The sequence below is a fragment of the Lytechinus pictus genome, chromosome 10, assembly GCF_037042905.1.
Source record: "Lytechinus pictus isolate F3 Inbred chromosome 10, Lp3.0, whole genome shotgun sequence".
Lineage (NCBI taxonomy): Eukaryota > Metazoa > Echinodermata > Echinoidea > Temnopleuroida > Toxopneustidae > Lytechinus > Lytechinus pictus.
Genome location: NC_087254.1, coordinates 31,394,245 through 31,418,954, shown reverse-complemented (window position 1 = coordinate 31,418,954; position 24,710 = coordinate 31,394,245). Strand labels below are relative to the sequence as shown.

The window sequence follows — 24,710 nt, the reverse complement described above, 5'->3', positions numbered from 1 at the left end:
GGTTGATGATCGGATCAATCGCAACTATTTGTAAAACGGGTTGCAGGTCACAGATTCCATATAGTTGGAATAGTTGATTCATTAACAAGAACCGAGATCTTTGATATCGTGTCAATGCTGGCAGGAGATTTCGTCAAGTCCTTCGGGAGACTAGAGACAGGACTGCACAACGAGGTGAAGGGGGGGGGGGGGGGAGGGACAAGGTATCGAGCTACTGCCCCATTTCTTTTTTCTTGGAATTAATGTTACGAGTCATGTTTATTTCATTTTCAACAAAAATGCTGCAGAAGATCAACAAAATCTTATCATTATTTCTCAATTTATATTGAGATCTTGTTATTTTATTCATCTCTTTTTAAAAGATGTCGACATGACAGGATCGTGATATTTGGAACTGATGATATCAAATACATCGTGCAGAGATTGGGCTATATAAGTCAAATTATTGCTATGGTTGTATTAAGAGAGGAAATCCTGCCAGTGTGCTAGATTAATTCAGCGTACAAATGTGCCACATGGTGGCAATGTAAAAACTCTTTTTTTAACTACAAAAGTTTGCGGGCAAAAGCAAAGAAATTTTTACTTTTCCGTCGGAAAAAAATGAATATTGACAAAAAAAAAAACACCTGAGGGGGAAAGCGATTTGATTTAGGTTAAAAAAATCATTAACAACGTTTCCAGCATGTACCTTTTTTGGTACAATAAAGCGTGCAGTATCAATGATTAACGATACATTTACATAAACTATTGAGTTTTCGATTTGAACCCATATGTTGCCTCGGGTGTTGTATGAACGAGGGAAAAAAACAAAGTTAGAAATGTATAAAATAGCAGGTGATCTCTCAGCAGAGAACAGGTTATCGGTTCTCTCTGACAAGAGGCTTTGAATATCTGCATCGTAAGATTGAATTGACCATAATGAACTGTCGTCTGCTAGTGTCGTTTGTCATCGTTGGACTTGTTATTCATCAAGTCTCAGCACAGGCTGGTGGTAGAGTTCTATTTTTTGTTATCAATACAAGAGCAAAGGACAAATTTAAAGAAATTACACGAAGTGCATGTCATTTAAGCATTTTATTATGTGTGTGTGGGGGGGGGGGGTGAGCGTGTGAGCGTGTGTGTGTGTTTTAAGTTCTCTAATTTGGGAGATTCTCCTTTGTAAACAAAACAAAACACATTCAGATCATGTTGTAGATTTTTAGTCATGCAGGTCTAAAGTTATGATGCTGATGACGATGATGATTGGAATTCTCACCAACTCAAAGGAAATTAAACGACGCATTGTCTTACTCTTTTTAGATAAGTCTGTATGTTTTGATCCTGATTGAAAGTCTATTCCACATCGATTGATATCAATTTGAATCACTTGATTATACTTCAGGCTCGTGCGCAGGATGTTGTGACTGTGGATATATGAATGGTTGCTACTGCGATGAATATTGCCAGAACAACAATGATTGCTGCTCAGATTACACTGCTAATTGTGGTAAGTTCTTTTGTGATGATCATCCATTTTCTTTCTTTCTATGATTGGAAAAACAAATGAGTTTGAATTGTCAAAATTATGTATTTTATCTTACTGTATGATTTCTAACCGATCATTCACTAATTGACAAAACTATTCGACGGGAATAAATAAATTCTTCTTACTTTACTCTCTTAAATGCAGGGGCATTGATCCATTTTTCAGATTGGGGTGGCAAACTTATGAATCAACGTCCCAAAGGCGCTCGATCACACAACACAAACAAACCCAACACACACACACTTATGCCTATATATATATATATATATATATATATATATATATATATATATAAATTATATATATATATATATGTAAACATATATAATGTCTCACATTTATATATATATATATATATGAAAGAGACACATATCTCACCAACAAAATAATCATCAAATTAATGCGAGCGCGAAGCGCGAGCTGAAATTTTTTAGTATACTGACCTGAAAACCAGAAAAGGTACCTGTTTAGGACTGTTTGTAGTAACTCATGAGGATACATAAACAGATAATGCGAGTCCCTAGAGCGAGCTGAAATGTCTTTATATTCTGACCTGAAAGCTTGATATTCTAAGCATTTTTGGTACCAAAGATTAAGATAGGTATATCTTGAACAACAATAGATGCGAGCGCGGAGCGCGAGCTGAACATTTTGATATTTCGATCTGAAAAAAATTGACGGTTTATTCGTTTTTAATAAAGAACAAGATATATATCCAACAAAAGATTATTGCAAATCGAAGCGGGAGTTCTTTTGAGGTTTAGAACTGAAAACGGGACATTCTATTCACCTATTTATTCATGAAAAGTATGGGTTTTTACTACAGAAATGATGCGAGCGCGAAGCGCGAGCTTAAAATTTTTATATTCCAATCTGAAAAGCGGACATTTTGAGCACGATTTTAAATAAAGAGTTTTGTATCTCAATCTCACTTGCTGATTTCTGTGTAACATTACAATCTTATTTTATTTTTGCACATGTATGTGGAATTATTGGGGGGGGGGCAAAACGATAGGTTTACCCCCCAATATTTTCATTGCCCCCCCCCCCAGGATCGACGCCTCTGCTTAACTGCATCAGAACAAAGACAATAATATTCTAGAAACCATCTGTGAGTAAAAACATCGTTCTTCGTTGCGTCTCCTCAAGCATTGCCAAAAATCGGTCACAAAAAATAATTGAGAATTCTAATAAATCTTGGAGTAGTCCTAATAGCTCACTATAATTGATATGTATCATTTAGGTTCCCATATAATAAATAAAAGCATTAAAGATATATTGTTTGATTCTTTTTTTACGTTATGAACGCAGCAGCCTCCCCATTACCAACCTGCGTGCAAGATAATCTTTACTTCATATTATGTGTAGAATATTGTTTTATGTATACTTTTTATTTCAAGATGTACGAAACCAAATGGTTGGAAAAGAAAATAAACGAAATGAAATCTCATCTACGACTGTCCGATTTGCTCGAACTTCACCAATGTGCTTCTTTAATGGCTACAAGCATTTTTACATAGATGAATTAATGAGGGAATATCAATTATCTCTTAACAGCCTTCAACGACCCCTGTTCGTCCGCTCCATGTTTGAATGGCGGTACTTGTGCCCAAGGTCAAGGTACTTCTTATTATTGCACTTGTCTGTCAGGATATAGCGGGCAAAACTGTGAAGGTAGGCATGCTCAATTTTTTTCAAATATGAACAAACTCTACTGTACTTGTGGAGCTCATTTTAATGTATAATTTCTATTATTTCATTCCTTATTCTAATAAATTATTGCTACTATAATTGTCTTCTAATTTGAAATTTAATGTGTTGGAGAATTTTAATAAGCATGTCAAATTTCAGCAATTTGGCTGCCATATGTATGCGATTGAATTTGTGAAATAAAATACCATTATTGAATTAAATTGAATTAATAGCATTCTTATCTTGATATTACTTTACTGTATTATTCATTTGGTTTCTGTTCGTGTTACTTATGACCGGTTGAAACATTTCAATAAGATTTATACACTACCTTTGTTGACATGAGGGCCGGGGAGATGTTTACATAACAATGTATGGCGATATTCATTCTTGTGTTATTATTATTATCATTATTATTATTATTATTATCATTATCATCATCATCATCATCATCATTAATGATATTATTATTATTGTTATTATCATTATACGTTGTCATGCATGGACTCTAGTGGAAGCAAAAAAAAATGTGATCAAATGGTCTGTGTACAAAGTATCGACAATTCAACACAAATTATGTGTGTGTGCATGCGTCCGCTTGTGTGTTTGTGCTAGGTGTGTCAGCGGTGGAATTATGATGAAAATACAATTCAGATATTAAACACAAACAAATATCTTTCAATGAATTATTTAGGGGCTCCAGCCCGCCCTCACACCATTAGTGCTCATCCGCGTCCCGCGTCTTTGTCTTTTGGCAGCATTCGTTAGGTTTCCATTAATAAAAGTCTGAGTGAAAAAATTGAATTAAAAAAAAAGATGACATGTCAATATTTTTGGTTCATACAATTTTGGAGTAGGCCTACAGATTGGCGTTATGGAGGATGACCCTACACAGTGTCATTACCATATTTGGGGTGTTTCCTATGTATGATTTTGTTAATACTTTCAAACTTTCACCAGTGTACATGTGCTTTTCTAAGTAATTTTTCCACCGGCATTTTTACATAAATAGCAATATAATGTTTAGAATTACCAACCAACTCTTTACAGATTTCGACGCTTGTTCGTCCGCTCCATGTTTGAACGGCGGTACTTGTACTGACGGTGAAGGGACTTCTTATGATTGCAGTTGTCCATCAGGATATAGAGGTCAAAACTGTGGCGGTATGTTGTATTGTATTGTATTTATTTTCCGTCAATAAACATTATAACATCGATAGATATATTTACAATTACAAAGAAATGATCATTAAAAAGACGTAGGATTGCCCTACTCAGCGTTGATAACATATCAACGCTGTTTTACAGAGGGGTCCCTTACATAGATATACATGTAAATATAATACAGGAAAAGAAAAACTTAGTTGACTTACGATAAAGACGTTGACAAAATGTGAAAAAGAAAGAAAAAGACGTATTTACAATATATATACAAGATAAAAAAGTAAGAAAGTAAGAATGAGGGATCTGAACTAAAAATTACAAGAAGTCTGGAAAAATGTTTTTAAGGCCTTTTTTAATGCATCGATATTTTCCAATAATTTCATGTAATGGGGAAGAGTATTATAATGAGATGCACCTCTGTAATGGATAGTGCGACGAGAGTATTCTGTTTTGGGTTTGGGTAAAGCAAAGTTATGTTCCTATCTAGATGAATAGAAAAATTAATGCACATTTAATTAATTCCACCATCTCCTAGGAGCGCTTCACCTGTCGAATGTTTTATCTGACAATTACCATAGTAACATATAGCTTCTCAACTAACAAAAATCAAGAAAGACTGTCAGATCTTACAACTTTTCGTATGAATTCGGAATAATGTTGATAAAACGCTCTCTCGTGGTTGATGTTTATTTATTGGTTGTGTTATATCATACATCTTCGTTATTCATTCCATTATCTATACGCGATGATTAAACTTTCCTTTTCACTTTCAGACACATACAACGGTATTCCATCCCTCTAGTTTCCTCCAAAGTTTGACAAATTAATAATCGCCGTACCGTTTTCTCTAACCCCTCTAGAGATTGTTAGTACCTGTCAATGGCGTTGTGGTGGTCCAGGAATAGGAGGGTGTTGGTGTGATTCATCTTGCAGAAATCTTGGTGATTGCTGTGAAGATTACAATGCATACTGTCAACTAGGTGGGTACGATGCAATGCCTGATCCAGGATTTTCCAAGAACGGAGGGGGGGGGGCCATTTTTGTTCTGAAAAATCTGACAAGCAAAGAGAAAAATGTCTTCGATATACCGAATGTACATGTAGGTGATTAATGTTTAAAAAATCTGACAATAAAACAAGGTTTTCACTTGTGTATACCGACATTTCCCCCTACAATTATTTGTTTTCATTACTCTCAAGGGGTTGGAGGCGTATGTGCCCCTCCGGATCCGCTTCTATTACGAAGTATATGTTGTCACTCTTTGTTCAAAATAGTATGAGGCCTTTATTGTTACAATCTTTGAATTATAAAAGGTGATTTTTTTTTCCTTAGGCGTGGACACGAAATGGAGAAAAGGTATCTTTTATTTCATTATCGTTGTCCCTTTTTTGAAATTTTCTTGAGTTTTGACATGGTTAAAGCTAACTTTAAATTGAGGAATAAGGGTGAGTTATCCAACAAAAAATAGACACTTGGTATTCGATTAATAGTGCATAGAGGTTTTCAAAGGCCGATCTGCACCCGTTTTATGCAAAAAAAACACCGCTATACTGAATAAATTCAAATTCTGTTTATTGGAATGATACCCCTTTTGGATCATTTTTTCATCGGATCTCATCGGAACGCTAAACATTTTACCAAATGTGGATATGGTTAGCTAAGATGAGAGCCCGATGCATAGGAGCAAGGGATTCAGGGACAATGGGTTGCCTCAAATCTTTTGGAAATCTCGCGAAGATTTCCAGGTGAAAAGCTTTTCCGTCGTATCTCTTCCAGCGATTCCATCCTAGAAATAAACTAAGATGTAAATCCCCTTTTAATTATTCAATTACAGACGGATGTCTCTCCTCTCCGTGTCAGAATGGAGGCACTTGTATCAACAATGCAGGGTCGTATTCATGCGAGTGTCCAAATGGATTTAGTGGTTTCAACTGTAAAGGTGTGTACAATATTTATGTTTTTCGCCCAAACAATGCAGTAGTTTTACCCTACCCTTTTTGCGGTGTTGATTTTGAATATTTTCTTTTCTTCTTTAGTGTAGTGATTCCCATCCTTTTCATTAGATTATTTTCTTATATTTGGTATTTAATCTTATTCTGGACAATTCATACCTAAATATTTTTAAAATGGGACCTTAATGCGCTGCATGGTATTTCAGAATGTAGAAGGGTAATAACAACATTTATTGTGCAGGGAGACTAGCTTATGAAACTAATGCGGTTGTATATATGGGTGAATAAGGGGCGATATTATTTATAAAAAAAGGATGGGTGAAATGAATAATGGGCTTGAGCAGCCCATTACACATTGCTCATATATATTAGCGCCTTTCTCTTCGGGCATTATAGGCTCCTCTAACAGAATAACTATTTTGGAAAAGAAAAAAAATCTTAAAGGATTATTTAAGGTGTCTATCGTATACTTTCAGAGACTTTCACCAAATATACTTCTCTGGGTGATCTGCCACAAGCATTTTCACGTAAATAACATAATGTTTAAAACTATTAACCAACTCTTTACAGATTTTGACGCCTGTTCGTCCGCTCCATGTTTGAACGGCGGTGTTTGTACTGACGGTGAAGGGACTTCTTATGATTGCAGTTGCATGAATGGATATTATGGGGATGTTTGTCAACGTAAGCTCCTCTCTAGGTCGTAGTCAATACCTCCTATAGGCATGAAAGGGCATATTAAATAATTTCTTCATCCTTTGTAGATAATTTACCCAAAGTATGTACAAATTAAGGGTTAAGAAATTAATATTAGTAATTCTATTTCAACATCATGTCCCATGAAGTATTGCTCTATTTATGTTTTCGTTTCCAGCGAATGCTTCGAATCTAGAAATAAGATACCATTATTATAAAAATGTTAAATACAATTTGACCATGCATTCTAATTGGACGCGATTAGAGCTAAGCTTTTGGGGGTCGGGTTGGAGAGGGAGTGGGGGGATAAGACTCGAAGTATATCTTCATTTCATGTTTGTTTTTAAAATAATGATTGGGAACAGGGTAATTGTTTATTTTTTCTTATGTTTAGGAGTAACACCTAGAAAACTTGCTATAGAGTAAACATAAGTTTGATTAAAAACCTTATCTAAATGGGAAACATTGAATTTACATTCTTTTTACAAAAAAAGTAATTAAAGAAATCAACCTCGATGTGACGTACGGGATGGATTGGGAAAAGAGAACCCAATGGGGATTTTTACTTGTTTAAGAACAGAAAGTGGACTTATCATATTGATAAAAGACTGTGCCAATGTTTTTGCCACACCCATTTTTGTCCTCTTCCCCATGCCAGGTGTTCCCTTTTCTTTTATTTCAATAACGTTTACAAAAATTGAAGGGGCAGTCGCCTCATTCTCATTGTTGCTTCCTCTGATTCGACAGAGGATTTGCATACTAAGTGTTTAGTGTAAGTTTCAATTCCACGAAGAATGGGGGCGGGCTAAGAAAAAGATAAATCCGTTTCGTAAAGCAACGCCAAGGCTGACATATATCTGCTCAATTGGTTGAATTATTTACAATCTTTGACTCGTATAACCCTGTACTAATGGAGGCACTTCGCAATTATGACCGTGGATTATCTTATTATTACGACAATCTGACCCTCATTGGGATTGTGTGTTCTATGATTATTTTCAGGCCATATCGAAGGAAATATTATCTCTCTTTATTTTTTATTTTTGCAGGAGGGGGAGGGTAGGATCGAAACGACCCGAATGTTCAATACTCCGACCTAAGATCAACTTTGCTTCATTAATTTGGGTATTGATAATGATAGGCCCACTACCTGGCACATGTATATTTATCCGGGGTAGCCATTTGACATCAAGAAACAGAAACATTTCTTGGTATAAAGAATTGTATTTCTTCCCATACGTCCCGTACATTTCTGATTGAGCGAAAACTGGCTCTTGCAGAATGAGAAACGGCCACAACCTTCATTATTATCTGGATTATGCAGAAAATAAAAATGTGTTGCACCATAGCTAGGGTCCATGGTTACACTAAGTAAATTGGCCTAAGACCCTTATAGCACATGATCTATACGCACAGAACTAAATTTATTTTGTGACCATCATTTTACTTTAATTGAAGTGTATTAGCATGATTAGTATAGGCCCTATCACTATTAGAGTCCTGTTCAGTGGCGGCACCAATTGTCGTCGAAGGACATTGGAACTTTGCCCCAATATTTCTGTTTCCTTTCACTTGCCCCCCCCCCCCAGCTCCCCCATCCTAACTTCAGGAATCCTATAGTGCCGCTACTGGTCTTGTCTTTATAACTTTTGATGCAGAATGGTTAAACATCGTTTGATTTTTATATCTAATGAACAATTTCTTTTGAACACAGACTTTAACTGGTGTTCATCTTCTCCTTGTCTTAATGGAGGAACCTGTAATAACACTGAAAGTTACTATACCTGTTTCTGCTCTGTCGGTTTCACCGGACAAAACTGCGAATCAACCCAAGGTAATGCAATACGGCACAATAAATATAACCAGGGCGACCTCGTGTCATCATTATTTGCCTTTCATTGAATTTGATTGGAGCGCAGATTTATGAATGTCACTAGGGTAGCTATTGGATAATGACAACTAACCAGTGCTAACAACTTTCATTAAACATGGATCACCTAGTGGTCATTTTGCTTAGATTGTTGATCCTGTTTTTACCTGCGATCATCTTAACTCTTTGATTTCTCAATAAAAAATTGCTCTCGACCAGCACATGACTAATCTACACATTGGCCCGTTCCATTCCCACGTAATATCGAAATATGAACAGAATATTCACACCAAATACTGATAGGAAATGTTTTATATCACTGTTTTCTCCACTCCCTCTAGAGATCGGTACCTGTCAGGGGCGCTGTGGAGGAGCAGGCCAGGGAGGATGTTACTGTGATTCTGTTTGCCAGAACCTAGGTGATTGCTGTGAAGATTACAATATATATTGTCAATCTGGTGAGTATTCTCCTCGACCTGATCATGATCATTCCGAATCATGTATAGTCTTGTTTGCATTGTTAACAAACATTTGCGATTTGATTACAGTAATTCGTTTTATTGTTACTTTCATGTGCTTGTATTAAAGGGATAATTTTTCCTGGTCCATTTATGTAGTTTGGAATGTTTTTTTTTAATTTGTTTAGTAAAGTGAACTCCAAATTATAAAATTACGATTGGTTTATGAAATCATCGTCATCAATATCAGCAGCGTCACTGCTGTCGTCATCATCACCACATTCACAATTCATGTAATTATCACCATCATAGCTGTCAGCGTCAACTTTATCATCATCCACAACTTCATCATCAACATCATCGTAAAATATAATCGTAATCATTATCATCATCATGACATCATCTCCACATCTGTTATATCTTAGAATGTAAACATGTGCTTATGTTTTAAGAAATGAATGCTTAGTATCTTGTTTATCTATTAAATTGGTCTAATATATTTGTCCATTCGTTTAACAAATAACAAATTATTCAACTTTTTATTTTGTACCTTTCCTTTAAGCCTAAATTTCAGTGGTGGCGGAAACGCCCTCTCCTCCCCCCCCCCCCAAAAAAAAAAATCAGGAAAAATGTCTTTAAAAAAAATGAAATGTGCAGTTTTTCAAAATGAAAAGCAAATTTTAATGAATGCAATTTTCCGGCTCGCATCAATTATTGTTTATTAAGATATTCATTCTGTTCCTGGTTACAAAACATGCTTAGGATCTCCAGTTTTCAGGTTGGAATATCACATTCAGCTTGCCCTTCGCGCTCGCATTATTCGATTGGTGAAATATGTATCCTATTTATAAGTAAATGCAGTCCTTAACAGGTTTTTTTCCTGGTCTATATATTAAAAAATTCAACTCGTGCTCGCGTTAGTTAGATAACACCTTTTTTATGATTACAAAAACTGCTCGGAATGTTTAATTTTCATATCTTATTACATGAAAATGTCCAAAAGTTTGAGCTCGCAACATCTCGCAATGATGCCCTTTTAAAAGAAATTAGCGCCATAATCGACCAAAAAGCGAGTTTTATAAACTTCAGTTTTGAGAATTATTCCCAACTGCTCACTCGCTACACTCTTTTGCGGAAAAAATAAAAGCCTAAATATAGATCTATATCTTATCAATCAGAAATCTATTTAAAAAAGCTTTGCTCATCTTAATTACTACAGAACACACAATTTACCCAGATGATAATCTCGTGGTGAAAATTTCCGTTTACATCAAAATACCAATTTTCACGTATAAGTGCCCTTTTTGGCTTTGCCCCCCAAACAAGAACACCTCCCGCCTCCCCTGCTAATTGATCAGTAACTATAACAAATTACTTTTTTCATTTTTATTCACACAAATATTAATTTGCATATTTATTCATATTCATTGTAGGGATTGTTTTTATTTATTTACTGTTGTCATTTATTGCCAATATGTTTATTTATTGCTCATTCATGTACATATTTCATCTGTTTTCAAGGAAATGATACCAACCCTTGTGATTCTGGGCCCTGTCTGAACGGTGGAGTATGCCATGACGGATACAATAATTCATTTGTGTGTTCATGTCCCAGTGGATACTATGGACAATACTGTCAATATTATCATGGTAATGCAAATTAAGAATCAGTCTGAATAATTGATAAAAAGACAATTGTTGATTATGTTTGATGTTTTGATGTAAATTTGAAATGAAATACACAGATGATTAATAAATGCTATTGAAAGAAAAACAAAGAGACTGACATGTTTTAGTCAATACTGATATATCAACAGTAAATGGACAGGGATTTGGGAATTGCTCTTTTACAAGGCTATTCTATGCAGGACACCTTCTCACTTTAAACCTTGAATTTTTTGTTTAGATCGAGAATGAAATGAATGATAATGGGGAACTAAAACCCGAAATATTGTATTTAAGAAAAGTAGGCCCATGATTGACTAAAATCATGTATTATTAAATACCAGTTTAGAAATATGAGAAAATCTTGTAAGAGAGTGTAGAAATAATTAAATTGATAGGTGATAAAAATTTGCATTTTGTTCCCTGATTTTATTTTAATAAAAGGAAATGATACGAACCCTTGTGATTCTGGACCCTGTCTGAACGGTGGAGCATGCTATGAAGGATACAACAATTCATTCGTGTGTTCCTGTCCCAGCGGATATTATGGGAAATACTGCCAATATCATGATGGTAATTAAAATTAAGAATCATTTAAAAAACTCGGGTCTACAAAATTTCTAGAACTCTATAATTTGTGTTTTTGTGTAGATGATAATACCCAGAGGCGGATCCATGATTTTTCAAGGGGGAGGCATTTTTTTACCGGAAAATTTTGACAACCCCCAAAAAGTGGTCTTTTCAACCAAATCGATGTCGTTTTGTTCCGTGAACAATTTGACAAACAAAAAATGCCTCACTTGCCTATGCATGACATATTCCACTAACATATATTTTGGCAGCTCTCAAAAGGGGGTAGGGGCCGGATGTCCCCCCCCCCCACATCTGGATCGGCCACTGATATTGCAAGAAATCAGAAAGAAATAAAAAAAACTTTGAATTCTCTTTAAAATCTATGTAAATATAAAGCCTAAGAATTCGAATACAAAAAAAAAATGTATCATTAGAATTCTGCTTTGAAAAATGAATTACAAACTAACAAAAAAGAGAAGATATTGTAGTTGAGTGTGGGAACAGTTCAATGATAAAACGTGATATTTTGTTATCTGATTGTATTTTAGGAAACGATACCAACCCTTGTTATTCTGGACCATGTCTGAACGGTGGATCATGCTATGAACAATATAATAATTCATTTTGGTGCTACTGCCCCAGTGGATACTATGGGCAATATTGTCAAAATCATGATGGTATGTTTACAATTTGTTAAATTCTAAATAATATGTTTTTTTTTTTATAGCTGACCGCAGTAAGAAAGAAATAATATAATTGTTGAGGCTCTATACACCGCCACACGCCTACATTTAGTGCAAATCATTGACTCATATTTTGTGGCAATTTGATGATTGGTAGGCCTATAGCATCACAAAATTGTGAATTCTCTTTGAAATTTCTCTGAATATAAATCATCCTAAGTATTTATTTCAAACAAATGCATGCATTTAAATTATGTGTTTACAGACAAAATGAAATACCAGTTTTCAAATACGAGAAGATTTCGTGATAGAGTGGGACATAGTTCAATTTAAACGTTAGAAAATGTGATGTTTTATTATCTGATTTTATTTTGATAAAAGGAAATGATACCAACCCTTGTGATTCTGGACCCTGTCTGAACGGTGGAGCATGCCATGAAGGATACAACAATTCATTTTGGTGTTCCTGTCCCAGCGGATACTATGGACAAAACTGCCAATATCATGATGGTAATTAAAATTAAGAATCATTTAAAAAACTCGGGTCTACAAACTTTCTAGAACTCTATAATTTGTGTTTTTGTGTAGATGATAATACCCAGTGTCAATGACAATGACAATGATTTTATTTGAACCATGTCACCCTAATTCGGGTATTGGGGACACTATCATAGAACATTACATATTCAAAATAATTTCATAAACAATTATATTTACAAAGTATTTACAATTAATTATGTACAATTATATATTTACATATATAATGGAGGTTTTTTTTTTCATTTTCATTCATGTATCTATATTTCATTATTTTAAAGGAAATGATACGAACCCTTGTGATTCTGGACCCTGTCTGAACGGTGGAGCATGCTATGAAGGATACAACAATTCATTCGTGTGTTCCTGTCCCAGTGGATATTATGGGAAATACTGTCAATATCATGATGGTAATTAAAATTAAGAATCATTTAAAAAACTCGGGTCTACAAAATTTCTAGAACTCTATAATTTGTGTTTTTGTGTAGATGATAATACCCAGAGGCGGATCCATGATTTTTCAAGGGGGGGGGGGCATTTTTTTACCGGAAAATTTTGACAACCCCCAAAAAGTGGTCTTTTCAACCAAATCGATGTCGTTTTGTTCCGTGAACAATTTGACAAACAAAAAATGCCTCACTTGCCTATGCATGACATATTCCACTAACATATATTTTGGCAGCTCTCAAAAGGGGGTAGGGGCCGGATGTCCCCCCCCCCCATCTGGATCGGCCACTGATATTGCAAGAAATCATAAAGAAATAAAAAACTGTGAATTCTCTTTAAAATCTATGTAAATATAAAGCCTAAGAATTCGAATACCAAAAAAAATGTATCATTAGAATTCTGCTTTGAAAAATGAATTACAAACTAACAAAAAAGAGAAGATATTGTAGTTGAGTGTGGGAACAGTTCAATGATAAAACGTGATATTTTGTTATCTGATTGTATTTTAGGAAACGATACCAACCCTTGTTATTCTGGACCATGTCTGAACGGTGGATCATGCTATGAACAATATAATAATTCATTTTGGTGCTACTGCCCCAGTGGATACTATGGGCAATATTGTCAAAATCATGATGGTATATGTTTACAATTATTTGTTAAATTCTAAATAATATGTTGTTTTTTTTTATAGCTGACCGCAGTAAGAAAGAAATAATATAATTGTTGAGGCTCTATACACCGCCACACGCCTACATTTAGTGCAAATCATTGACTCATATTTTGTGGCAATTTGATGATTGGTAGGCCTATAGCATCACAAAATTGTGAATTCTCTTTGAAATTTCTCTGAATATAAATCATCCTAAGTATTTATTTCAAACAAATGCATGCATTTAAATTATGCGTTTACAGACAAAATGAAATACCAGTTTTCAAATACGAGAAGATCTCGTAATAGAGTGGGACATAGCTCAATTTAAACGTTAGAAAATGTGATGTTTTATTATCTGATTTTATTTTGATAAAAGGAAATGATACCAACCCTTGTGATTCTGGACCCTGTCTGAACGGTGGAGCATGCCATGAAGGATACAACAATTCATTTTGGTGTTCCTGTCCCAGCGGATACTATGGACAATACTGTCAATATCATAATGGTAAACGAAATTATGAATCTGTTTGAAAAAAAAATTCAGGTCTACTACATTTCTAAACATCTAAATAATTTGTGTTTCGGGTTTAGCTGATAATAGCTCTTTCCAGCAATCAGAAAGAAATAATAAAATTGTTGATGCTCTTCATCGTTACGCTACATCATTAACAAAAAATGCTGTTGTAATGTGTGATTGGAAGGCGTATAGCATCATAAATTTGTGATTTCTTATTTAAATTCATCTAAACGTAAAGCCTAAATATTTTTTCTTCAAAACTTATGTACTCATTAGAATTCTGTATTCAAAAAATGAAATACCAGCTCTCGACCAGCACATGACTAATCTACACATTGGCCCGTTCCATTCCCACGTAAAATCGAAATATGAACAGAATATTCACACCAAATACTGATAGGAAATGTTTTATATCACTGTTTTCTCCACTCCCTCTAGAGATCGGTACCTGTCAGGGGCGCTGTGGAGGAGCAGGCCAGGGAGGATGTTACTGTGATTCTGTTTGCCAGAACCTAGGTGATTGCTGTGAAGATTACAATATATATTGTCAATCTGGTGAGTATTCTCCTCGACCTGATCATGATCATTCCGAATCATGTATAGTCTTGTTTGCATTGTTAACAAACATTTGCGATTTGATTGCAGTAATTCGTTTTATTGTTACTTTCATGTGCTTGTATAAAAGGGATGATTTTTCCTGGTCCATTTATGTAGTTTGGAATGTTTTTTTTTAAATTTGTTTAGTAAAGTGATCTCCAAATTATAAAAGTACGATTGGTTTATGAAATCATCGTCATCAATATCAGCAGCGTCACTGCTGTCGTCATCATCACCACAGTCACAATTCATGTAATTATCACCATCATAGCTGTCAGCGTCAACTTTATCATCATCCACAACTTCATCATCAACATCATCGTAAAATATAATCGTAATCATTATCATCATCATCATCATGACATCATCTCCACATCAATTATATCTGAATGTAAGCATGTGCTTATGTTTTAAGAAATGAATGCTTAGTATCTTGTTTATCTATTAAATTGGTCTAATATATTTGTCCATTCGTTTAACAAATAACAAATTATTCAACTTTTTATTTTGTACCTTTCCTTTAAGCCTAAATTTCAGGGGCGGCGGAAACGCCCTCTCCTCCCCCCCCCCAAAAAAAAAAAATCAGTAAAAATGTCTTTAAAAAAAATGAAATGTGCAGTTTTTCAAAATGAAAAGCAAATTTTAATGAATGCAATTTTCCGGCTCGCATCAATTATTGTTTATTAAGATATTCATTCTGTTCCTGGATACAAAACATGCTTAGGATCTCCAGTTTTCAGGTTGAAACATCACATTCAGCTTGCCCTTCGCGCTCGCATTATTCGATTGGTGAAATATGTATCCTCTTCATAAGTTAATGCAGTCCTTAACAGGTCTTTTTTCCTGGTCTATATATTAAACAATTCAACTCGTGCTCTCGTTAGTTAGATAACACCTTTTTTATGGTTACAAAAACTGCTCGGAATGTTTAATTTTCATATCTTATTCCATGAAAATGTCCAAAAGTTTGAGCTCGCAACATCTCGCAATAATGCCCTTTTAACAGAAATTAGCGCCATAATCGACCAAAAAGCGAGTTTTATAAACTTCAGTTTTGAGAATTATTCCCAACTGCTCACTCGCTACACTCTTTCGCGGAAAAAATAAAAGCCTAAATATAGATCTATATCTTATCAATCAGAAATCCATTTAAAAAAGCTTTGCTCAACTTAATTACTAGAGAACACACAATTTACCCAGATGATAATCTCGTGGTGAAAATTTCCGTTTACATCAAAATACAAATTTTCACGTATAAGTGCCCTTTTTGGCTTTGCCCCCCAAACAAGAACACCTCCCGCCTCCCCTGCTAAATGTAATTGATCAGTAACTATTACTAATTACTATTTTCATTTTTATTCACACAAATATTCATTTGCATATTTATTCATATTCATTGTAGGGATTGTTTTTATTTATTTACTGTTGTCATTTATTGCCAATATATTTATTTATTGCTCATTCATGTACATATTTCATCTGTTTTCAAGGAAATGATACCAATCCTTGTGATTCTGGGCCCTGTCTGAACGGTGGAGTATGCCATGACGGATACAATAATTCATTTGTGTGTTCATGTCCAAGTGGATACTATGGACAATACTGTCAATATTATCATGGTAATGCAAATTAAGAATCAGTCTGAATAATTGATAAAAAGACAATTGTTGATTATGTTTGATGTTTTGATGTAAATTTGAAATGAAATACACAGATGATTAATAAATGCTATTGAAAGAAAAACAAAGAGACTGACATGTTTTAGTCAATACTGATATATCAACAGTAAATGGACAGGGATTTGGGAATTGCTCTTTTACAAGGCTATTCTATGCAGGACACCTTCTCACTTTAAACCTTGAATTTTTTGTTTAGATCGAGAATGAAATGAATGATAATGGGGAACTAAAACCCGAAATATTGTATTTAAGAAAAGTAGGCCCATGATTGACTAAAATCATGTATTATTAAATACCAGTTTAGAAATATGAGAAAATCTTGTAAGAGAGTGTAGAAATAATTAAATTGATAGGTGATAAAAATTTGCATTTTGTTCCCTGATTTTATTTTAATAAAAGGAAATGATACGAACCCTTGTGCTTCTGGACCCTGTCTGAACGGTGGAGCATGCCATGAAGGATACAACAATTCATTCGTGTGTTCCTGTCCCAGTGGATACTATGGGGAATACTGTCAATATCATGATGGTAATTAAAATTAAGAATCATTTAAAAAACTCGGGTCTACAAAATTTCTAGAACTCTATAATTTGTGTTTTTGTGTAGATGATAATACCCAGAGGCGGATCCATGATTTTTCAAGGGGGAGGCATTTTTTTACCGGAAAATTTTGACAACCCCCAAAAAGTGGTCTTTTCAACCAAATCGATGTCGTTTTGTTCCGTGAACAATTTGACAAACAAAAAATGCCTCACTTGCCTATGCATGACATATTCCACTAACATATATTTTGGCAGCTCTCAAAAGGGGGTAGGGGCCGGATGTCCCCCCCCCCCCCCACATCTGGATCGGCCACTGATATTGCAAGAAATCAGAAAGAAATAAAAAAAACTTTGAATTCTCTTTAAAATCTATGTAAATATAAAGCCTAAGAATTCGAATACAAAAAAAAAATGTATCATTAGAATTCTGCTTTGAAAAATGAATTACAAACTAACAAAAAAGAGAAGATATTGTAGTTGAGTGTGGGAACAGTTCAATGATAAAACGTGATATTTTGTTATCTGATTGTATTTTAGGAAACGATACCAACCCTTGTTATTCTGGACCATGTCTGAACGGTGGATCATGCTATGAACAATATAATAATTCATTTTGGTGCTACTGCCCCAGTGGATACTATGGGCAATATTGTCAAAATCATGATGGTATGTTTACAATTTGTTAAATTCTAAATAATATGTTGTTTTTTTTATAGCTGACCGCAGTAAGAAAGAAATAATATAATTGTTGAGGCTCTATACACCGCCACACGCCTACATTTAGTGCAAATCATTGACTCATATTTTGTGGCAATTTGATGATTGGTAGGCCTATAGCATCACAAAATTGTGAATTCTCTTTGCAATTTCTCTGAATATAAATCATCCTAAGTATTTATTTCAAACAAATGCATGCATTTAAATTATGCGTTTACAGACAAAATGAAATACCAGTTTTCAAATACGAGAAGATCTCGTAATAGAGTGGGACATAGCTCAATTTAAACGTTAGAAAATGTGATGTTTTATTATCTGATTTTATTTTGATAAAAGGAAATGATACCAACCCTTGTGATTCTGGACCCTGTCTGAACGGTGGAGCATGCCATGAAGGATACAACAATTCATTTTGGTGTTCCTGTCCCAGCGGATACTATGGACAATACTGTCAATATCATAATGGTAAACGAAATTATGAATCTGTTTGAAAAAAAAATTCAGGTCTACTACATTTCTAAACATCTAAATAATTTGTGTTTCGGGTTTAGCTGATAATAGCTCTTTCCAGCAATCAGAAAGAAATAATAAAATTGTTGATGCTCTTCATCGTTACGCTACATCATTAACAAAAAATGCTGTTGTAATGTGTGATTGGAAGGCGTATAGCATCATAAATTTGTGATTTCTTATTTAAATTCATCTAAACGTAAAGCCTAAATATTTTTTCTTCAAAACTTATGTACTCATTAGAATTCTGTATTCAAAAAATGAAATACCAGCTTACCAATAAGGAAAGATATTGTAGTCAAGAAAGGGAATAGTTAAATAATAAAACATGATATTTTGTTATGCGATTTTATTTCAATCAAAGGAAATGATACGAACCCTTGTGATTCTGGGCCCTGTCTGAACGGTGGATCATGCTATAAAGAATATGAAAATTCATTTTGGTGTTACTGCCCCAGTGGATACTATAGACAATACTGTCAGTATCATGATGGTAAACAAAATTCAGTTTGAAACATTCAAAATCTAGATATTTTGTGTTTTGTTATTAGCTGGCCGCAATAAGAAACAAATAATATAATTGTTGAGGCTCTACACCCCCGCACGCCTTCATTCTGTGCAAATCCTTAAATCATATTTTATCGTTATATGATGAATGGTATCATTAAATAGTAATTTCTCTTTGAAATTTCACTAAACGTAAATCCTAAATATTTATTTGGAACGAATGTTCTTTATTTGAATGAAAGAATACAATACTGGTCCATGTCCTCGTCAGTTGAGATCTTAATGATTAACGATCAATTTACTCTTTTTCGTTTTTTCTATACTGCTATTAATTTGTGTGTGTGTGTGACAGTGTCAATGACAATGACAATGATTTTATTTGAACCATGTCACCCTAATTCGGGTATTGGGGACACTATCATAGAACATTACATATTCAAAATAATTTCATAAACAATTATATTTACAAAGTATTTACAATTAATTATGTACAATCATATATTTACATATATAATGGAGGGTTTTTTTTCATTTTCATTCATGTATCTATATTTCATTATTTTAAAGGAAATGATACGAACCCTTGTGATTCTGGACCCTGTCTGAACGGTGGAGCATGCTATGAAGGATACAACGATTCATTCGTGTGTTCCTGTCCCAGCGGATATTATGGGAAATACTGTCAATATCATGATGGTAATATAGAATAATGAATTAATTTGAAAAAAAAATGTTAATGATATTTTTTTTCGGTGGGGGAATTCTAACTAATTACACTCTACATGTTATTAAAGTAGGGCGTTCCAACTTATAGCTAAATCTTTCTGCAAAAGCACACAAAGACAAGACATTCTTTTCACCCACTTTTAATCATCCATGAGGCTCAATGTTTGGAATTCAGTTTCCATTATATGAGTGTTGCATGGTCAGGCAATGCTATCGATTTTTCATGTCGGTTGGTTTAGACTTTATTACAAAATGACTTATCGACACATACTCAGAGTGTATACATATTTTTCTGGGCCAGGCTCGATTAGCACTTGTGCTATTTTCTGGTCCCATTTACCATCGTATTTTTATACATGTGTAACTGTTATGCAATTTGTTTTATAACCTGTAAACATGTGAATATTGTTAGTAAATGAATAAATCAAATGTCAAATATCAAATAATCTCGCTTATTTGTTCACAATTAAAAAAATGCATTAGGTCTATAAAACAATTGTTCGTAAAGTAAGCATTGATAGCAATCATGAATTGAAACAAGTCTATGTTAAATCAAATAACATTGATGTTTAATGTTTGCCTTGGTAGAACATCTAGACTACTATCTAATATATTGCGCGACCTCTGACCCGAAACGGACCTTGTATAGGCTTGCGAGACTCACATGATAAATATTGGGAGACGGTCGTGTAATAATAAAATATGATGATTTACTTATAATTCTATGATTGATTAAATATTCATGTATTAGTAGTATTTAGAAAATTTTATCAACTAAGGTTGGGGTCTTCATTTATCATTTTCGTTTGCCGTCCTTCTATTTGCTTACTGTTCTTTATCTGTTTTGATTAAAGGAAACTTCTGTGCCTCTGCACCTTGCATGAATGGTGGATCATGCTACAATAATTCGTGTCACTGCCCCAGTGGATACGTTGGGGATACTTGTCAATATGGTAAGTAAGACTCATTTACAAGAGTCTCCTTATAGGTCCGATCGTCGGTTTTCTTGAGGCAAAAGAGTGCAATCCAATCTAATATACATTTCATATTGCACCCTTTAATTTCGGTCAATTGCATTGCTTGTGGTTAATTTCCACGAAGAAATCGTGTTTGAATACAGGGAACAAATTTCAAAGTGTGATTGGGGTGATTGAATATGCATACAATCACAGTTTGAAAGTCATTTTCACCCCCCCCCCCCCCAATATAGAAGACAACACAATGTAACAAAAGTTGAAAGCTTTATGAATATGTTTTGTCGTAGATATCATAAATAAATCTATATTGGTTCGAAATGTTTGAGAAATATCACTTTACAGTCATTATAAGGGTGACCGATGTTGTATCGGTCACTGGAATATGTGACCATGATTGTTCCAAAATTCACATTAAAGTGTTGGTGTTTCTTGTAAGTTCGTGAACACTACAATTTATGCACTCATTTTAACAATTTGGGTTGTTTTTATGAGTTTGTAACACGGTTAAGATAGACTATACGATTAGGATGCTCTTAAATTCATTCCCACCGGTACCCATCTACCTCAGTCAAGCATGCATGGTTTGAGTGCACCACCATGTAGATGGTAATCTTGTTGAAGGGAAATTACGCCGTGGCAGGGATTCACATTGCAACATTAAGTAGTACTTTAATGAATCTGTTCGTCCATTTTATTTTGCTCAGAAATTGACGCCTGTATGTCTAGTCCTTGTCAAAATGGAGGAACCTGTCACTCATATGCGGGCAATTTCTACTGCAGTTGTCCTCTTTATTTCTCTGGAGTATATTGCGAGTATTACATGTAATGTAAGTCTGTATAAGGAGATCTATATTTTGTTATACACTTTTTTCCTCTATTTATTATTCTCTACCCGTTTTTAAATGTGTTCCTATCATCACGTCAGAATGATCCACTCCCCGTGACACCGTTAAGACATATCTCTAGTTAATAAACATGATAGACAATTACTGATTATTTTTATGCTGTTATGTATTTATTCATTATACCCAAGAATCATACCAACATACTAATAGAGGAATCAGGGAATTGTTCTAATTTGGGATTTATGCAGTCATTAATCAATCATTTTACTTTTCTACCTCAATAAAAGGATCCGAGATCTATTATTTGATCACATGTAATAAGTCCCTCTTCTGCATTGTTCTCACGGTCTTTGTTTTACACTAACTTCTTTTTATTAAAAAAAATATAATCATTTCTTCCCATGATTCTCCTTTTCGTCATTTTTACTTATTCTAAATACAATGTTGTCTTTGACTGTTGAGAAGACAATATTATATACCCACGCCGGTCCCTTAATCACTTTAATACCTATAAGAATCCCAGGCCTACTATACAACCACGTAAAATCTAAATTCATGATTTCATGAATGCTATACAGTTGGTAATTAAAAATTGAAAATTTACTTTTTTTGTTTCTCTTTGTCAGAAAACAAGAATCATTTAGAAGTATCACAGCGCATTGAAAAATGAGGAGGAAGACATTGATTACTGCTATAATAAATTATTACTTGAATACTGTTTTTTAATGGAAACAATATCACCGAAGTATCACAGTGCATTGAAAATGAGGAGGAAGACATCGATTGCTGCTATAATCAACTATTACCTGAATACTGTTTTTTTTTATGGAAACAATAATATTGCTTGGCGTCATAAAAGACGCGATAAAATGGAGACTCTTGATATTCCAAGAAGAAAGTCCTCATTGCGCTTGTAAAGGTTTATGATGACGTAAAATTAATAAAGCATATACATCTTTGATTTACTAAGATAAGAAAACAGATTGTATGAAAGAGAAATGTTAAGAATGGGATTTCTCAAGAATAGGATACTCCTCACTCTTTAAAGTTTATAATAGAAACAAAATCTTATGGATGAGTTATTATTAGTGAGCCTTTTGCATTATTCACGATTACATAGATGGTTTTGCAACAAAGAATAGGCCTGTACAAGAGTGGCGCTCTTGCAGATGGGCGTTACCCATCTAATTTCATTTATTATTTCTTTCTTCAGCGGCGGGATACAGCGGCACATAGGAGAAGGGCGTCTTCTCCCTGTGTCGGGTTCAAAACTTTCAAGTGAAAACATTAAATTATTAAATAATGTCACTTTTGGTTACCCTGATGAGCGTTATACAATCTTATAAGAGTTATATACAGCTCAAGCAGCTCTGAGTCCGTTAGTAGGCCCTTACAGGCCTACACAATTTATTTAAGGTATCTTTAAAATGTTTGCCTCCATAACAAGTCAATGTATCGTGTAAAATCATGGACAATGTTCCTCCATGGTTAGTCGTATCAATTAACGTAATAAACTTTTTTTTAAATGTCTCCCCTCATTTAAAAATGTCAGGATTCTTTTTTGTATATATAATATTGTCCAAAGAGAGAGAAAGGGAGAGAGAGTGGTGTGCGTGGTGTTGTATCTAGTGTGTGGTTTCCTATAGGTGTATATGTGAGGGTGTGTGTGAAGGTGGGTATGGGTGAGGGTGTGTGTGAAGGTGGGTATGGGTGAGGGTGTGGGTGTACGTGTGTGTGTGTGTGTGAGGAGAAGCTTGCACGCGCGCGAGAGAGTTTGGAATATGGGAATTAAAATTCGACAAAGACTTGGAGCATTATGGAGGGGGTATATACAAAAAAGGACGAAACGGAGAAAAATTAAGCATTCAGAGGATTTTGCCCCCCCCCCCCCATTCCTCCATCCTTTGGAGGTAAATACAACAAAGTCAGATGTTTAAAGGGGAATAGTTTCGTAAAGCTTGGTCGTTTTACTTCCTCATAATATGATTGCTCTCGTGTTCGCATTTCGCGCCTTTGAGAATGGTTGTGGCAGGGGAGTCAAATTAACGCACCCATTGGAGACGTCGGGGGGGGGGGGGGCTTTCACAAAATGCTGTGTTGAGTACTTTTCTGTTGTTTCTATGAACACTATATACACATACATATATATTAAATAATATTAATACAACAATAGAATATTAAGAGAAAACGAGAAGAGCTTGCATTTCTGTTAATTTTGAATGATTCTTTTTTTTAAGTATTTTGATTCTTCCAATGACATCAACATTTACAAACAGTAATGAAATACTTATACAATTATTATACACTGACAAAAAAACTACGTATGGCAGTGTATCCTATTGCCGGACACCTTTATTTCAGTGCTTTAAAAATGACAACTAGAGGAAATACAATCAAGAAAAATTCACACTTGCTATTCCAAATATTATGAAAATTATGAATATGATAAAATTATTTTATATTTACCAACCATTTTGTTTGCATCGCACTTGCCGCATACCCCTCCACGAAAAACAATTATTTTCGTGCGCGACAAATTACATCATGATTCCGGACGCGCGCCGGACGGGTAAAGATATCCTTGATTTATTTAAATTATAATGATGTAAGAACAAATTTTTGTGATTTTTTTTCTTCTTATATCATATCATGAGTAAATTCTAAGTATTATTTGCTCTTTTTATATCGAATCTGAGCAGATGTTGGTAATAAATTCGTGTTTGATAACTTATTTTATTTTGTCTTGTTAGCTGCATGTTCCATGGCACTTTCCAATAATAATATGCTCGCGTTCGTATCGGGACGCTCATCAAGTTCTATCGATGCGCTGCCGATCGACGGCTCTACTCACGGTAAACCTCGCGCACGGGGGTACCTTGAGAACTAGCCGTCGACGATCACCCACAATACACCACACCTCATCATTCGATCGAAGGAGTGGACGAGATTGAAATTCGGCAAATCAGGCCCATATTTCCGTTAGAAAATATATCAATTGTTAATACAAAACTATGTTATAGGCCTATGATATTTTAAGCATTTTCTGTCATATTTAGAGATAATTAGCCCTAGGTAAAAGTTGGATTTTTCGCCTTGTTTTTGCAATCTTGTTCTATGTATTGCTCCAGCTGTGAAATTTAATTGCGGAAGTCTTACGGTACGAATTTGTTTTAGAA

The 24,710-nt window shown here is 34.5% G+C and overlaps 1 protein-coding gene across 1 annotated transcript; it reads left to right on the top strand.

Moving 5' to 3' along the window:
• Positions 1-856: 856 nt before the first annotated feature.
• Positions 857-23,071, top strand: LOC129270483 (neurogenic locus Notch protein-like). Its single transcript, XM_064106164.1, has 25 exons — positions 857-991; positions 1,382-1,486; positions 3,083-3,199; positions 4,268-4,381; positions 5,242-5,361; positions 6,216-6,320; positions 6,904-7,017; positions 8,744-8,863; positions 9,241-9,357; positions 10,879-11,007; positions 11,467-11,595; positions 12,144-12,272; positions 12,660-12,788; positions 13,097-13,225; positions 13,772-13,900; positions 14,294-14,422; positions 14,873-14,989; positions 16,522-16,650; positions 17,110-17,238; positions 17,790-17,918; positions 18,306-18,434; positions 19,554-19,682; positions 20,567-20,665; positions 21,394-21,516; positions 22,161-23,071. Exons 1-24 carry the CDS (start codon positions 919-921, stop codon positions 21,513-21,515), a joined length of 2,871 nt encoding a protein of 956 aa, XP_063962234.1. The 5' UTR covers positions 857-918; the 3' UTR covers position 21,516; positions 22,161-23,071.
• Positions 23,072-24,710: the final 1,639 nt, after the last annotated feature.

Coding starts and splice junctions, on each gene's coding strand:
- LOC129270483 (XM_064106164.1), top strand. CDS start 919: ATGAACTGTCGTCTGCTAGTGTCGTTTGTCATCGTTGGACTTGTTATT. Junction 9,358..10,878: donor CAATATATATTGTCAATCTG/GTGAGTATTCTC, acceptor TCTGTTTTCAAG/GAAATGATACCAACCCTTGT. Junction 13,901..14,293: donor ATATTGTCAAAATCATGATG/GTATATGTTTAC, acceptor TTTTGATAAAAG/GAAATGATACCAACCCTTGT.